Below are 17,724 nucleotides of genomic sequence, written 5' to 3' on the forward strand. Positions count from 1 at the left end.
AAAGAAAAGAAAAGAAAAGAAAAGAAAAGAAAAGAAAAGAAAAGAAAAGAAAAGAAAAGAAAAAGAAAAAGAAAAGAGAAAAGGAGATATCAATTACCAGACCTAGAACTGAGCCCCTTGATGTCCAGTAGCTGTGGGGTAACTCCCCTTCAGCTGAAGCGCAGCCGGTGCTATCGAGGTTGGGCAATTTCCAACCTCACCACAACAGCAAAAACCTACATTTGTTCAGAAATCAGCCCTCGATTACTTCCAGATCTCCCACCCCAATTCCAGATCAAGATGTAGGAACAACCACCCAAAGAGACTCCCCCAGGGAATCCTTCCCAGGATTTAATGATGAGCCATCCCAAATTTTCCAGCTGTGAGGTCTGAGGGCTGCGTGTATCCCCACACAGCCCAGGCAGGAGGTAAAATCCTGTGCTCACGGCAGTGTCTCAGGGGCACAGTGCGAGATGCTGTGAGTACCTGGCAAGACTATCCAAATCACTCCCAAGTTCTCACCAGCTGTATGACAACGTTCTCCTCTCCACACGAGTTTGCACAGCCAGCTCACAAGCTCTGTACTTGTGGCTCATATTGAACCTATTACTTTGCATTTAACCATCCATTGCTACACTTCCTGGGTGAATTCCAACCTAACAATGAAGGCTTTGGAACCACAGCGTGATAAAACACCCTCTTGCCTAAAATAAAGACAAAACTTGCTTACGTTTGATATGATCTCATCTGACTAGAGCACACATTCAGCAGCAGTTGGCAGGCCATCCCTGCGGCCAGGAACATGGATTGAATGGGAATACTGTTTGTCCTGCAGTTGGGGAACTAGCCACAGACAGCTGGAAGACACAGTAGTAGCAAAGCTGAAGGCCAAGATCACCATAACTCCTTCTGAGCAGTCCTGGAAGGAGAGTGGCTGCCAACAGGAACAAAATACCCCAACTAACACACAGAGTGTAGTGAAACCATATGGAGCCACCGGATATCCTCTATCAGATTTCTGCAGGTACTTTGGTAGCCAGCTCTCAACTAAATCTCTGTGGATTAGATATCTAGCCACTTTTTAAAATATCCAATACACCAGGAGACAAGCACATGTCACCTCCTGGGATCTGTACCCAACATGTCACTGAAAGAGGAAACGGAAAAAATCTTGGGGAACACCAATAGAGGATGCCCTACAATCAGAACTGGGGGTTGTCCTTTGGGATGCCAAGTAGAGATGGGAAGGTTTTTTGTACTATTAAGGGCTGACTCATGGGTGGGGAGGTAATACTGACTGCTTGCATGTTCCTTGAAGCATTGCCATGAGGACTGATGCTGCAACATCATGATGTGACTTCTCTATCATCCTCATCAAGGAGTGACCCTGCACAGCACTGCCATAATCTCTGCTCTATGACTTGGGAACAGGTCTGATGGCTGAAGTTTTAAATGGGCGTTTAAGTCTTGATAACTTCAGAGCAAGTTCATGGTACACTGGGTGCTGGGAGAGGGCAGAAGGAGCATCACAGAACTGAAACTGCCCCCATTTTGAGCTGACAGCAACCAGTGACCCTGGGAGAGCCCTGCCAAGCAGAGCTCAGTTATGTCTCATGGCCCAGCCAGCAGCCAACCTGCCTCTGGGGACCGTGGCACAGGGGGTGGGGTGGGACTGTGCTCTTCCCTGGATGTGTCACACACAGGTCACACCACGGGGCTTTCCTCGGGGTCCCCTCAACATGACTGTAATCAACCCCTCAACATGACTAATCAACACTGAAAATAATTCTGCAGTCTATATTTGGGCTGGAAATCACCACTGTCAACAGCAACAGCCAGCAGAGTCTCCAGAGAGGGTTTGGTCACTGCTCACCCTGGCTGAGATCAGAAGGACAACAAGCACAGATAGAGCTGCAACCTTTTGGCCACAAAGACAGGCAATTTTTGTGGCTCAAGGGGGGTGACTGTCTCCAGTGGGCACTCTCCCCTTCTCATCATCTGTGGTAGATGCCCCAGAAACACCCCCCAGCTGCATTTCTTCTTCACTGACTTGTGCCCCAGCCTGGCCCTGAGCTGTGTGGGGACAGCATCAGAATGGGCCAGAGAGCAACACAAGAGCAACTGCTTTGCTTTGGGCTCTTTTTTTTTTTTTTCTCTTGATTAAAAAATGTCATCTGCATCCAGCTGTTAGTATTTTGGAAATCTGCTGCGTTTTGTTTTCCTCGTGTGGTTCAGTGTGGCTGATGCTCCAGCTGCAAACCCCTGGCAGCCAGTGAGCCTGCCTAAAGCAACTAGACATGAAAGCCCATGTCCTGGCCAGCATCTCATCCCCTGAGAGCACCCTGGGGCTCCCCTTGGGCAGCTTCCTCATCACTCTAATAAGAACAGGAATCCTTAACTCTATTGCAATCACACCAGATGAGTGTGGAAATCAGGAACTGCACAAGCAGGTATCTATATCAAATGATGTGGCAGAGAGAACACTTTTGTTAAACCAATCAATAAAATTCCATTGCTATTCACTTTCAGGTTTTCCGTTTTTTTGTTATTTTTCTTTTTAAATTCCATATTGTCATGAGTATAATCGATGTCATCTATAAAAAGACTGTGATTCAGCAACAGGGCAGATTATACATGAATGAGGGTTAATTAATGCCTTTACTCCTGCACTTCCAGGATGCTCCTCCCGTGCTTGTTCTAGTTGCCTGCTCTCTCTCTCAGCCACAATAATCCCCTCTTCTTTCCCTCTATCCCAGAGCAGACATCCCTGCTAGAGGTGGGGAATGGCTGGACCAGACTGCCTTGAAAGGGCAGGAGAGACTGCAGAGTGTTATGAGGAGGTGGGGGCTTGCTGAGGTTTATTTCCAAGGAACAAACTTTCAATGGGGTGTGGGTTATATATGTGAAAACATGGTGATTAGTTAAGGGACAAGGCTTTATCATTTAAATAATTCTTCATTTTTACAGCTGAATCCCAAATCCCCCATTTTTATCCATAACAACTCTAATTCCATGCTCAGTTACTCAGTGACATGGATAAAATCCATTTCTGAACAGTCAGGTAAATACAAAACACCACTAAATCCACCCTGATCAAGTAACTGGCCTTGACATGTCTTTCCCCTCCTAAGCAGTGATGGAAACAATACTGGGTGATTAATAACCCTTGATGATTATATTTACCAAGTAAGCTTTGAAACAAGTTATAAGGGATACCAAAGTGTATTTAGAGCAGCAGAGTTGCTCGGGGGTGTGCTGAGGATGCTTCCCTGGCAGGGGCAGGATGGGCCCAGGAGGCAGTGACGCTGTGCAGGGCTGTGCAAAGCCCTGGGATTGGAAAAGACAGGGAAAATCCTCTTTAAAGAATCCCTAACTCCTGTGAATGATAAGCGCATTGTACTGAAGTTAAAGTACAAAAGAGAATACATAGTGTGGGCTGCTTGTAATGTCACTAAACCAGTGGAGAAGGGACTACTTTAATTTCCCTTTTACCTGGAAAGAAAAATAAACTGGGAAAAATCAACAAAATAACTCTACCACCTCTTTTAAGGGTTGGAAAAAAAACCTGTCTGAGAGGGGAGATAGCTGAAAACACCTCGTTGGACACGTTTTCCATCCCCCCTGAGCAGGCCTTGCTGTGCCTTTCCCCACGGCTGGGAGCAGGCGTTGCACAGCACGGGAGGGACGGGGTGAGGAGCAGGAGGACGTGAAGTTTGCTGTGCTGTCCAGAAGATGAAAACACTAGTGCTGTTTATAGAGGGAAACCCAATTCGTCAGCCCAAATGAATTCCTCTGCTAATCCATGCAGGCTTCATGTTTTCCACCAGCCCCAGCCACTGTAAAGACTATCTTTAGGAGGCACAGTGTGTTTGGAAAGGAGCAGCTGGAAAGAGGGGACGTTTATGCCAGCTTGGAAGGCTTTCTGGTATGGAAAAACAGGAATGCTCTCTTGGGTCTCCCCACAAAATTAAAGCATCTTCATCCAAAGCAAAACGATGCCAAGCACAACAAACAAAAGCGGCTTTCCCCAACTCTCCTGGGCAGCCTCACTCGGGGCTCACAATGGTTTCCATAGAACTTGTTTTGCTATCATAACAAATTCGATCTGTCCAGGCTGATGGTGAGCACTGTTTGCTGAAGACAAGAAAATTAATTTCCTCGCTGATTTGTCTGCCAGAGCATTTTTGTCTGTGTGCCACAGACAGGGACTCCCCAGATAACCAGAGCATCTGCCTGGCGGCTCAACGCCGCGGACGTCCTGAAAAGAGAAGCCCTTGAGAGGTTTTGGTCTGTGTGGCACCATGAGAGTCAGCTTTGGTGCAGGGGCCGGGGAGAGGCTGCCCTGTACTAACCACTGTCGCTCCACAGCCTGTGATGCTGCCAGGCTGAGCTGCCCCAGCTCGATGCCTGTGTGCGGCACCACGCGCTTCCTGGAATAACCCAGCCGGCAACGTGTGCATCGCTGCTGCCTACCCGGGAGGAAATGAGTGCCTTGTTCTACTGACCACAATCTGTGAACTGCTAGTAAATACTACAGTCTAACCGTGATTAAGGGCCAGATTATCTGCACAGGCTCCCCGAGGGCTGCACTGGAATGTCACTCAGGGCACAGGTTCCTCTCAGCCTTTCTGCAGAGACGCTCGTGCTCAGCAGTTTCTGAAAAGCAGAGACGTTTTTCTTCACGGCAGAAACAGCTGGACGAGCACTTAACGCTGTATCTAAACCAAGACCATTACCAGAACCATCTGAATTGCTGGAAAGTCTTAATCTTGATCAAAAATTTGCACTAGTTTTGAAGATAAGAAGAACTATGAAATGTAATCAAGTATAAAACAAAGGTCCAGGGATATTAACTTCTAAAAGAGATACAGCACCAGTTTGGTGTATGTTTAATTTTAATAATAGCCTGTAAAATTTGTCCTGGAGACAAATTTGTATAAAAATCAATGGCATTTTTTTAAAAAAGGACACACATATCTGAAAACACAGTAGAAGTTACAGTAGAAGGTAAGAAGCTGCAGGATGACTTCAGGAGAGCTCTCCTGTAACCCAGCCTACCTAGCTGAAAATCTCACCCTAGGGTCTACCTGCTGGAATCTCTGATGCTAGAATCTTGGGTTGCTTTCTGAGGAAGAACACAGCACCCCACTCAAAGTAAATGAACATGTGTGCAGAAGAAACCAGACAAGAGAAAATGTAATGTAATTTTGAGGAAAAAAGACCCACAAAACAAAATGTAATTAAAAAACCACAGCTGCTAGAGGTTCCCCCCCAGTTTGCCTCTGTTCTTGTTTAAGCCAAGCCAGTTTCTCCCTGGTCCTGCCAATGCCTGGAGTGGCCAGTGTGTGCAGAGTATTTCCAGCCCTCGCAAACATCAGTTTGTACAAAATTATAATGACTTCATCTCCAGTGGCTCGAACTGGGGCACTTCTCCAAGTCCTAAGGACAGGTTCCTACGTTGGTGACCATTTACCTACAGAAATGTTAGCCCCTATTTTTAAGTGGCTTTGGCAGACCTGTGATTACAGCACAGGGACAGCAGTGCCCTGTGTGCCTCCAGCAGTGCCCCTTCCCTGGAAAGCTGTGGCCAAAGGCACTGTGGATGCACCAGAACCACACAGAGCATCTGAGGGCTGGTGCCTTTCAAAGTCAGGACCTTCACAGATACTTTAGAAGAACAGTCCTGATGCCTGCTGATAAGAACTGAAAGCCCAGAAGTGGCTGATGAAGACCCAGCAGGAGCACCAGGAGGTATTTGGCCATAAAGGGAATGTAATGTCCGATACATCATCCAGCTTCCTCTGGCCTTGTGGCTACAGAGTCTCCTGGAACTGAGATCTTACAAAATAACCGATGCTGCGTTGCTCATAATGACAAATATTTAAACCCAGGGAGGTTTAACTGTCACAATACCTTCACCATGGACTCCCGTCCTTCTGAAGTGGTTCCCCCTTCTTTTAGTCATTCTCAGTCTTTCCAAAGAGACTTAGAAACCACCTAAATAAACCAGCAACCATTGAGACACTGCAAATGTCATAAGAGTCATTCATGTGTCTCACTATTTGTCCTACATTTGACTCGATTCATTCACAGATGATTAAGTCATTCATCATTAAGAAACCAAACTAAACCAAACCACACCACACCACAATTTGGGAATCTTTGACTAAACTTCCATGGCAGAGATGATCAGAGGGAATGATTGCAAACTCACACTCCTCTAATTTACTGCTACTTTAGCCCTGGGCCAAGTTATTCTTTGCATGTTGAAAGTGGAGGTTCAGGCTCCTTGCAAAAAGTCAGAGCAACTCACCACGTAAGCACTGACAAAGGAACAAACTCCTGTCACTCTGCAGTGATGTCACCAGACTATTTCTGCAGGGCCTCAAGGTTTTGTGGTCACGCAGTGCTTGGTGCACAAACAGCTCTGGCACACAACCAGCCTCCTCCCAACACCCACGGCCCAAAGCACACGGCTGGGTGGAAGCACAGACAGCCCGTTCTGACCTTTACTTCCACACCTGACAATTATCCATCCAGAAAAATTCTCCCTCAGATGCAAACCTGTCACTCACTTCAACATCCACGGGCAAAGTCAGTAATACTTTTCTCACTACATCTAGTTTAACTACGATCTCACACTAAAAAAATAGTGTTTGTTCAGCTGAAGGCAGTCTATGTTTTGGAATGCAAAGTTTCCAAATTAAAAATCCACAAAAGGACACGGCTTGGTTAAAATGGGAACTGTGTGGATTAGGAGAACCTGCAGGAAGATGGGAAGTATTAGACTAGTTTCTCACTGAGTCAGAAAGTGTTGCTCTGCCGAGTCACATGGGCATCCCTGTGGAAGGTCTTTGATCCTCAGTGGTTTTATTCTAGTTAACAGTAGCTGAAGATTTAACTCTTTTATACCTAACACTGGTTAAATCCAACTCAAGACCAAGTTTTCATTTGCAGACCATTAGTCATGCAAATATGGAGATCAGAGTTTTAATTCCAAACAGACTTCAGTACTTCTAGTAGATGTGCACCTACACAGGAGAATGCAAAGTTGGGAGCACTTGGATTTGGGGTTTTTGTGCAAACCCCTTTTAGAGCGAGGAGTCATCTGTGAAATTCCCAGCTGGATGTACGCCCAGATTTCCGTGCTTGCAAAACTGAAGCATGAGGAGTTGGAGCAATGATTCAGACACAACTGCATTGTTTACACATTTTTAGATTGGCTTTTACCTTCCTCTGCTTTCTTCCTGGTGAACACAGAAAGTGTTATATTACAGAATATGAAAGAGTGTGAAAGCCAGGATGGGATTGAAAATTCAAATTAGGAGTTATTTTGCTGGGAAGGGAGTTTTATGGTCTTCAACTATTTGTTCTTCTTCCCCAATCCCTGACTCTCCTGCTGGCTCGACTACGTACGTGCTGCTTGTTTTTCAACTCAGGGAAGCTGGAACGACCTATTAGGTCATCCAGTACCTCTCATAGCCAGTACAGGATTGTATTCTTGTACATTTGTCCAGTCTGCTTTTAAAATCCTCTAAACACATACTGCTTCCAAATTAGAGCACAGAAGTCTCTTGGAACTGGTAAATAAACAGCACTATAAAATGACAAGGCAGCATAAGGCCCTACCAGCTTCTGCTGGGAAGAAAAGTAGCTCTCACAACTTAAACAGTTCTCATAAGAAAATGAACTTGATGGAAAATTCAGATGATTCATCCTCATTTTTTTAATTTAAAAATGGCCACAGATTTTTAAGTGATAGTATTCTTTATAAAAAAGTATGAAAAACGGGTGGAAGAAAAATGGGTTTTAAATTAATCACCTTTAGGTCTGCATTCTTGTGAGACAAAAGAGACAAAAAGTCCCCCACCAACTATCCATGCAGGATGTGACCTGACCTGGAAAAGTTCTGCTTGTGTGAATAATGCTGAGAATCCAGGCATTTTTCTACAGTAGAAGGCTTTATAACTGGCTTTCAGTTTGCACCATAAAAAGATTGTAGATCTTTAAGATGGTTATTCTTGCCAGGCATTTTATTTCACAATAGTTAAAGAAATGCGCAGATGTTTTCCAAACTTTTCAAAGCAGCAAAGCTCTTTGCAGCTGCTCCCAAGACTTGAGAAGTGCATCTCAAAAATGGCTTGAGCTGCCTTTTTGTGAGCCATTGCAGGAGGAGCTGAATCCTCCCAAGTATTATACTGAGCTTTAAGGGGTGAAAAGATCCCTTTCCCCACCTTTGCACTTTCTGAATATTAACACAATCTGTTACAAATGAAACTGTGAAGAGCAGCAATGCCAAACCCCAGCGTTCAGGGTTCCCGAGTCAGGCTTCCAATCATGAGACTGGCTTAAAAATCATGCAATCAAATCTCCACCCCTGAAGTTGCATCATTTTTGTCTGCCTGGATTTTGAAAGACTAAAGCATCAAGGTTTTTATTTTTACTGTTTTGGTTTTTCTTGGATCAAACTTGAAAAGATCATTAAGAAAAAAATAACTCTTGTATTTTGCTGCAATCACCTGCACAGGGACTTTTAAACTGCTATAAATATTGCAAGAATTACAATGAAATTGCAAAGAATTAGCAAAAGCTTGGAGTTGCCACGTGGATGAAAGCCAGTTCACTGATTATACTTATTCAATTACATGATGCTCTTTCTACAGGGGAGATAAGAGGATTTTATCCCCCTCTCTGTTTGTGAGGACAAATACACACCTAGCTGCAGGTTCCTTATATAGCTGTCAGGGAAAGCATCTTCCTAAGAAGTGAATCCAGCTCATTGCATCACCTTTGCTGGGAGCTACTAACACCAGGATTCATTTTGAGGTGGTGAACACACAAAGCAAGCAGTGCAATTATTGTCCATGTGGAAATCCCTTATATTACACCTTATATTTGTATTTATTATATTAGCTGCCCCTACAAGTTTAGCCAGCTTAGCAGCACTGGCAGGGCTGGTACAAACCCTCCTTCCAGTGCAGACACAGTGATCCCAGTACAACAGCCTCCAGTGGAAGAGCTGCTGGTGGTTCCCTGACTTGGCCTAAGCTGTGCTGATTCCAGTGTTTTTACACCAGCAGAGCTGTGTCTCTACAAGGGGTTTGACCATAATAGCTGTGTTAGCAAAATAAAATAAAAAAAATACCAAAACCCAACCACCTTAACCAGCACAGTTCTGTGGTGATCTGCCAAAGTGTAAAACAAGCCTTGTTCAAGGTTTCCAGAGAGCACTTCTCTGCTTCAACACAAAATGGAGAATTCAGCGCTACAAAGAGTTAACCCCCTTTTCTGCTTTGCATAGTTTTGTTATAAGCCATTTTCTAGCTACACATTTCTCATCTCCAAAGTCCCCACTTTTAAAAACTGTTGTCAAAACAGTTATGATTTTGACTGAACTAAAAGAATTTCCATGTAAAGCAAGCAGTGTCACTCCTGGCTGGTAGAAAGACCAGTGATTCATTTTCCTTACCGCCTGTAATTGCTCCCATGACAGCTTTGCTCTGTCTCAGGCTTTGCCCCCAAAAATGAGTGTTTCTAACAGACACACCTGACCTCTGTGACAGTGCATTGCCTGCCAGCAACCAACTGTTCACTTCTAGAAAGCACGTGCCATTCTTTGACACATGCACCGTGAAGGGAGTGAGTCTGTGGAAGGACAGAAGAAGGAAAGAGTAGCTCTGCCAAACCCTCCCTTGAGTATAACGTGTTTAACCACCTACAGCACGGCCAGCGCTGCCCCAGCTCCTGCAGACCTGGACAACAGCATCACACACCTCTGGTACCCCCACATCTGTGCTAGGGATGCAGCTGGGGGTCCTGGAAGTCTGGAAACCCCAGGCAAGCCACAGTTTTACCAATGACTTTTTGCATCAGCTGGGCAAGTCCCTTAAAAGCTCTGATCCCACTTCATCCATCTGTGAGAGCTGGGGAAAAGCTTGTCTGCCTCTTTCTGCAGGGGAATAATTTTAATTCATTTCTCTGCACTGGATGAATAGTGTCACTGGACTGAAAAATGTTATTGTTATTATCCCTTTAAATTGAAAGTGGATTGAAGGAATAAAAGTAAATGTATGGTCTATTTTGGCAGATGTCTTCCAACAGATGGGTGTCTATGGTCTTCTTTATAAGAGCTGTCTGCTGCCTGTGATTCAGACTGTCTAAGGAATGCCATGAGCTTGGAGTAAATGGACAGCAAGTCTGGGAAAGGACTTTATTGTGGTTTAGAAGCTTTCAATTCCCAACTGCACGAACAAGTTCTCTTTTTTTTTTTCAAGTAACTCTTTGTCAGTATTTCAAAACTATCACTGAAAATCGCTTGATGCCTTCTGAAAACTGGGTGCTTTCTGCTGATAACAGCCCGCTGGTCCAGCCTGCAAACGGGCACGTGCCTTCCACCCAAAATCGCTGGAATTGGGGTTTCTTGTCCTGGTGCAGCAGCTCCTGGTGGGACTGTGCCCATGGAGGCAGTGTCCACGTACCCATCCAGTGTGAGCCCTTGGCAGCCGTGCCCGTGGTCTCCTAATGGAGTCTGCATGTTCCTTTGAACAGGAAACGCTTTGTAACACAACTTGCCTGTGGGCACTTACTGCACCAATTAAAGATTCCTGAGCTCGAGAACAAAGAGGTGCCAGTGGAACTATGGTTTTAATCACTTGATTCATTTTCTTCCTTCCTCCGCTGCTGATTTTGGATGTATGGGTTTTTCTTTTTCTCGCTTTGTTTTCAGGCAGAGGAACAGCGGCTCAGAAAGGCTGCTGAGGAAAGGGCAGTCTTGAAACGGGGCTGGATTTGTTTGAACTTTTTATAAGCAAATTGTTTCTAGAGGTGAAGAAGATCAGATGGAGCCAGCCACAACACTACAATTCTTAGTTCTTATTGAGGTATGCAAGTTTACGTGTTTTTCTGAGAATCCATGTGGGTTTTAGTAACATGAATGAATTAAATGCTTAACTGTGTTAGAGGGAAGGATAAGAAGATACTTTTTAATAATGGTAAACTAAGGTACAGGGAAGTTAAATACTTTGCTGAAAGACCAAACTCAGACTCAACCCAGACTTTCCTCCTGGTATGCTGATCTTTCTACTTCCTGCCAACAAACTACAGGTTTTTGGGAGCAGAACCACCTTTTTGTTCTCTTTTTATATCGCTTCTAGAAAAGCAAGACTGACATATGACTGGGGCATGCAGACTGTAACACCACACAAACCTGCAACAGCAGTGAACCAAAAATAAAGCCTGCAGTGTACCCAAGGAGTGCTGTAAGGTCCCAGAAGAGAACAGAAAATCCGTAATAATGTGAGTCAGAGCTTCAAGAATGAGTCTGATGAATACATAGATTTGCTCGAGTGTTTGAGCAGAATGTTTTGGAGAACATACAGGCTTCACTCTTAGTCAAACTCTGCCTGAGCAGAAGTGACCACACCTTCTATGAAAAGTAGTTCTAATTAAAAACAGAGCGTGGCTTTTTTGGACGCAAATTGCTGCTCGAACTGAGCCCCAGCCCGTTTGCAATTCACTCCTGTCTAAAATGCCAGGAAACAGGAACATTTCCCCCTCTGCCCTGTGTTGCTTTGCACATGGACACATGATGAAAACAACTACAAACCAAACTAAAACATGCTCCTAAAGCCACCATATTCTGTGCTTTCTGGGGATGGAATCAATAGCATTTAGACAGAAAAGCAGCTTCTCCACAGCTAGGCTTGTGCAGCTCCACTGCCCTGGTGCATGGAGGGCCCCAAACTGCCTTCCCGGTGTAGCGGAGGTTCCCTGGCACAGGGGGATCCCCAGCTGCCACCAAGCTGACAGAGCTGGCTTTGTGCCACCTCCTCCATCTGCAGGGGCTGGGCAGGGTGAGCAGGATGCTCAAAACGTGCCAGCACCTGAGACAGAGTCCCAAGGGCTGTCAGGGACCAAAGCTGGCAAAATGAGCTCAGTCTCCGACTGACACTCAGGGCTGACACAGTAGCTTTGCTCTGTGGATCCCCAGGAAACCGGGGATTTCCTGAAGGTTCAGCCTGCCCAGCCTTGTCCCTAACAGCTACTGGCCTAAGGAGAAAAGAGCTGGTCAGAAAAGAAAGCTTCTTGCTGAACATGAAGGACAGAAGGGATTTGAATTTCATGACACATTAGGGACAGACTTTTACAGGGTTTTTCTTGTTGTTGAATGAAAGAACACAAAAAAGAAAATGTAGGGATCTGACACACTCTGAGTGGTCTTGGATGAGACCCATGGTCAGGGCAATGGTTCCTGTGTGGGGAGCAAAACTGCACAAATTAACCCACTGCTGGCAGTGAAGGTGATTGAAAGCACTGGGTGATTTAGAAGCATCAAATCGCACACAGGGGCCCAAAATCACAGAGTACTGAGGGTTGAAAGGAACCTCTGGAGATCATCTAGTCCAACCCCCACTGCAGATCCATTTTCTAAAGAAATATCTGATATGTCTGAAATTTTCTGCGAAATACCTGAGCTCACTATTAAAACATCTCAGCTGATCATCAGCCTGATAAACCACCACAAGCATCTGCTTTGCTTTTCTCCTCCCCAAGAAGGATTACTGCTGCATCAAAAATAATTTAGAGCTGCTGTATCAAGCAGACAGTTCTGAGTGTCAGATGTGGTTAGACAGTTACTGTTTGAATAATGACAATCATTTTAATTTGTAAAGTAAAAAGCAGGACAGCTGAACCGAAAAGAACTAAATCTAAGGTAGGCAAGTTGGTAACACTCAAGACATGCTGTATGTCCATTATCTGTATGCGGAATTGAGCCTTGTATCTCTGAGTTGCAGATGGGGAACTGGCACATGGCAGCTGAGCAGCTTCCCCAGGGCTACAGAGGAATCCTCTGTCTCTGCAGCATGAGCATGGACAGTCCAGGGCATGACCAGTGCAAATAACTACATTTTTAGCTGGGTTTGTGCTTTAAATAGTTCATCTGATTGCTCTGAAGGTCATGGGAGAACTAAGTTCTATTTGTCAACATATTTCTGTGGTTGTTTGGGTAACTTTTACCATTGTGGGTGGTTTTGGTTATGAATAATATTAAGATGAGGCCTCGGCTGAAATGTGCTGATCACTCTCTCATCCTATGGCTTTCACTTGCATTTGAAGCTAATCACTGCTTGTCAGCACTAATCTGGACACCTAATGCATCCTGAAGGGTCTCCTAAACATGGCCTATCTTCACTCCCAAAGTCAATCTCTGAGGCACAGATGTGTAACAAAGGTTTCCCTGACGATTTTTCATATTCCCTTCCTCTGGAGATTCTTTACACTATTTGGCATCAAAATTTACAAATAAATATATATTTACTTTTTATAGAGAAATGTGGAGGTATATGGAGGACTATGTGTATATATATATATATATATATATATATATGTATGTATGTATGTGTGGCAATGTTGAACTTGCATCAGTCCCTAATGGGTGCCTTGATGGCTGGAACCTTCCTTCCAGTAACAACTTGTTTTGTAATTCTGTCTAGGAGGGGAAAGGCAGGAAGTTGCAAGAGGGCTGCATGGGCTGGGTTAGACACCTCTTGCTCTGAGGCAGCACCAGCAGGAGGAGAAGAGGGGCGAGTGCCTCCTTCCAAGAAAGCACGTGGCAGGTCTCTACACCCACAGTACCATCAGAAATGAGTACTGATGTCATTGTCATTAAGGCAGCCAGTATGGATGGTACCAGCTGAGCAGCTCTACACAAAGAGGTCCTTGCACATGGCAAAACCCACCTGAGAAGACAGGTAAATACTTGCCATCACCTGCCTTGAGGACCACAATGTTTTGGCTGTGCTGCTGGTGCTATTCAACCTCGAGAGCCTACAGCTCCTGCAGAGGTGGAAACAGTTCTTATCTTTACAAGGTAGGATGTAGACAGGTTAAGTGTGCTGAGTGCCCAGTATTATGTGCCCCGTGGAGCAGTGAAAGCTCTGAGCACAACCAAACCACGGTCTCAGGAAGAAGGACAAATGAAGAGAAGAAAATAATGACAGGTCCTGCCAGCAGTGGCAGGAGGAAGTTGAAAGAGGTAAAGAGAAACAGTAATTGTGTCATGTTGTGTCATGTTGTGTCATGTGTGTCATGGTCACTTCCAGGAGAGCTCAGAGGCTGGCACAGCATGCCCACGCTGAGAGGCACCAGCTTCAGGAATGAGGAACTGACAGAGTGGGGCATGTCCCACAGCACTTAAAAAGTTTGTGGCAAAGCTCAGAATAGAAACAAAGCCCAGAACACCAAGGCTGTGTGTTAACCATGAAGACAGCGGACAAGAGTTGATGAGAGGAGGTCACAACAGCAAAGGGATGAAAGCTGGACTCTCAGCAGAAATATGGAGAAAGAAGAATAAAGAAGAGGGAGGGGGAAGATGGGGGAAGGGAAGAGGAGTGAAGGGAAGCGAGAGACACCGAGACACTGATTGCCCAAGAGCCTGTGCAGCAGCAGCAGCACCACAGCTGCTCATGCCAAGCCTGGTTGGGTAACCTTCATCTCAGTATCCATCCGTGAAAACCCCAGCAAGACCTAACAGCTCACTTTATCTCAGAAGAGCCGTCTGGATAAAAGGGATTTGAGGGTAAAGCCTCCATAATCCTTTGGGTTTGCTTTCTTTTAATGCTATAAAGCACAAACCCAAACTTTCTAGTCAGGAAAAACATAGCTTTTGTTATATTCTGAGTCACTTTTCCTCAGCAGCAAACAAAGTGGCTTTTCAATTCAGGTCCTGAACATTTCAGAACAAAATGCTTTGCAAAGTCCTAAAGTAAATCCCAATTCTCCAAGTCACACTTTCAGCTGATGTGAACTCACTGAGGTCAGTAAAGAGACGCCATGAGACCAATCTCCCCTGCCCTGACTTGGGTGGCATAATTGATAAACTGATCTCTTGAAATCAATTCAAGATGTTCCAGTCGGCCAAGCAGAAGCCTGGAATTTCACTACTAACTTGCTGCTGTTCTGCCTAATGTCTCCTCTTAGCACAGAGGTTGAGTACATCCCTTGTGAGCTGTGCTGCAGTCAGATGTCACTGGCCCAATTCATAACCCAGTGAAATTAATTTTGCAGTCCATTTGGGGAGTTCTTTTAAGGGGAAAAGACTTTGGCTTGACTCTGAAGTTTGCTAGCTTTCACTTCAGAATTCTTTATTTTTTTATTTATTTTACAAGGTTTGTACCAAGTATTTTTAGAAATGTGGAACAATCTCTCAACTTGTCATATTAAAAGTGCCTTAAACAACAGTGTTCAGTTTTCCTGTTAAAAATTCTATCTTGCTTTGTTACATGCCCAATTCCCTGAATAGGAGGTGGATCTCCTAAATGAAATTCACTCTTAAAATACAATTCAACACTCTTCAGACAAGGGGACCAGTAAAAACACTGCAGATTTTACTGTGGTGGCACTAAAGCTATACCAAGCACATTTCAAACACAGACAAAGAGAAAACCAGAGAAAACCATCCAAACTCTACTCTGCCCAGCAATGAAGACTGTATATGGCAGAGCCACAGAGCACACTCAGTACCTAAACTGCAGAAAGTAAAACCTTCATGGGCACAATTTCACAACTCCAGGTGAGTAACTGCAGTAAAAATCCCAAACTTCTGTGTGCTTACAGCACATCATGGTGCACATCTACAAGATCAAGCCATGCCTGATCTGATTGCCCAGACTGGGAGGGTAGCAGCAGTTACCATCTGTGACCACCAGGTATGTACTTCCTACATAAGAACATCCAGTATTTGCAGCAATATATCCAGCAACCTCACTCTGCTCCCACTAAAATCCATGCTGGGTTTATGACTACAGTGTCCAGCCTCACTATTAATTTTGCATTGATTTCCTTCTGCAAGGAACATGCTTTAATAAAAGAGCCAATCAACCAGATCACCAATAGCTGCCTACCTAACAATAAGCAGGGTATGTTCAAAGAAAGCTTTACTCCAACTTATATTCATTCCTAAGGGCTAAATCAGCTGGCTCACAACAAAGAAACAGCGTTGTTTTGCTTATCAATGTCCCACTGTTCATCTAGAACATCTGCAATAGTTTTGCCTGCAGCACTATCCCATTCATTACAGGCCTTGATAGACTGCTCAATGGGCTTTTTTTTTTTTTGTACAAAATGTACAAGGGCATTTTACAAAGTGGACTTTGCCCTGATTTGAATAATTATAAAAAATTAATTTAAAAGTGCATTTCATTTCAGTCACCATTTTCCAAACCAACTTTTGGCAAATGGAAACAAAACGGCAACAGCTAAACCTGACAGCTCAGCCCATGGCACGAAGCAGAGGGATTCTGCAGATCACTTGTTTCTTTGCTTGGCTGCCAAAGTGCATCACCATCTACCAAAAATGCAGTTAATGAAAGACCCAATATAATAGAATGTAAATGCAGGATTCAAATATGCCATGAGTAAACAGCAAATATCCACACCCACCAAAAGCAGGCCACGCTGAGGAACAGGTGGGATTCAGAAGCTCTAAACTTGCCCCCTCCCTCCAGCAAACCAACTCATAAGAGAGAAGTGAGGCACTCACCATCATCCAGGTAGGCTTGGTCCAGGTTCTGTTCCTGTTTGATGGTGACTCCCGCTGGTAGCACCTCTTTCTGGTCACTCCCTGGTGGTCCATTTTTTGCTGCTCGCTGGCCCGAGGCTGCCTGCTGCTGAATCACCGTCGGGTACGAGCTCGGGCTTAACCTTTGTGCTTGACTGACCTGGGGCTGGCTGGATCTTGCGACATTAGATGTAAAATTTTCACAGCACATGATGTGCTGAAACTCTTGGTGACTTCCACACCTCAGCTGCTGGTTGGTTGGAGAATAGTGAATCACAGGAGATGACTGCTGGTTGCCTGGAGAGTGGTGGAGCACCGCCGGAGTTTGGCCTGGGGAACCTGCGTGCACCAGCACTGACCTGTGGGCATCTGAAATGGCAACTGGTGCAGCCATCAGGTTGGACTGCTGGTAGCCCAGCTGGCTGGGGCTCAGGCTCTTGCTCCTTTGGTAGATCACAGCGGCCGGGTTCTGCTGGTGGTATCGAGAATCAGGAGAGGAAAGGCCTGAGCGCAACTGCTGGCAAGGGGCCATAGTGGGCACAAGGCAGGAAGGGGACTCGGTGACCATTGTGTGCTGTGAATAGTAAGGCTGTGTTACTGTTCCCAGACCACTGTGTACTGTATTGCAGATTATGGCTGGATCATAGTCATCAATGGGCTCTGTTTTGATTGATGGTACTAGAATAAAGCATGCAAAGGACATTATTCGTAACGAGCTGGTGAGAAACAGAGAGGTTTTTCCTTGAAGTAATTAGAGATTAAAGCCATTTACAAGATTTGCATGTGTGAACCCGTATCTCGCAGGCACCAAGTTTAATGCATCACGTATATGCAATCATGGCAGAGTCTCTCTTGAAAACACTCTGTACTAAGAGGTTCTTGAAAATCTTTAAAGTACTAATTAACCACAAATTTCTAAAATTGGAAAATTCAATACTTCAGCTCATATTTTCATTCACTTAAGGGCCATTCTGGAACACATGCAAAATAAGAAGCCATACATAGGTGTTTCATGTAGTCCTTCCATCTCAAAGGAAGACTGAACAAATAGAAATCCTGTGACATATGCAACTCCTCATTTTTCTGTCAAACTTTTAGCTAGACACCAAAGGCAGAGCTGAACTATTTTAGAGCTGTTGTTTTAGCTCCTTTGCTTCATGTGGTTTCCTCAGTGCTGAGAACTGAAG

General features: G+C 44.8%; 1 protein-coding gene across 1 annotated transcript in view; it reads right to left on the reverse strand.

The window, feature by feature from the left end:
• NFATC2 (nuclear factor of activated T-cells 2) overlaps window positions 1-17,724 on the reverse strand; it is an 84,831-nt gene that overhangs the window by 11,375 nt on the left and 55,732 nt on the right. Inside the window, exon 9 of the mRNA XM_017815355.1 lies at window positions 16,520-17,215. Coding sequence (XP_017670844.1) covers window positions 16,520-17,215 — 696 coding nt within the window. The remainder of the gene's footprint in view (window positions 1-16,519; window positions 17,216-17,724) is intronic.

Source organism: Lepidothrix coronata, unplaced genomic scaffold (assembly GCF_001604755.1).
Source record: "Lepidothrix coronata isolate B3197 unplaced genomic scaffold, Lepidothrix_coronata-1.0 Scaffold49, whole genome shotgun sequence".
NCBI lineage: Eukaryota > Metazoa > Chordata > Aves > Passeriformes > Pipridae > Lepidothrix > Lepidothrix coronata.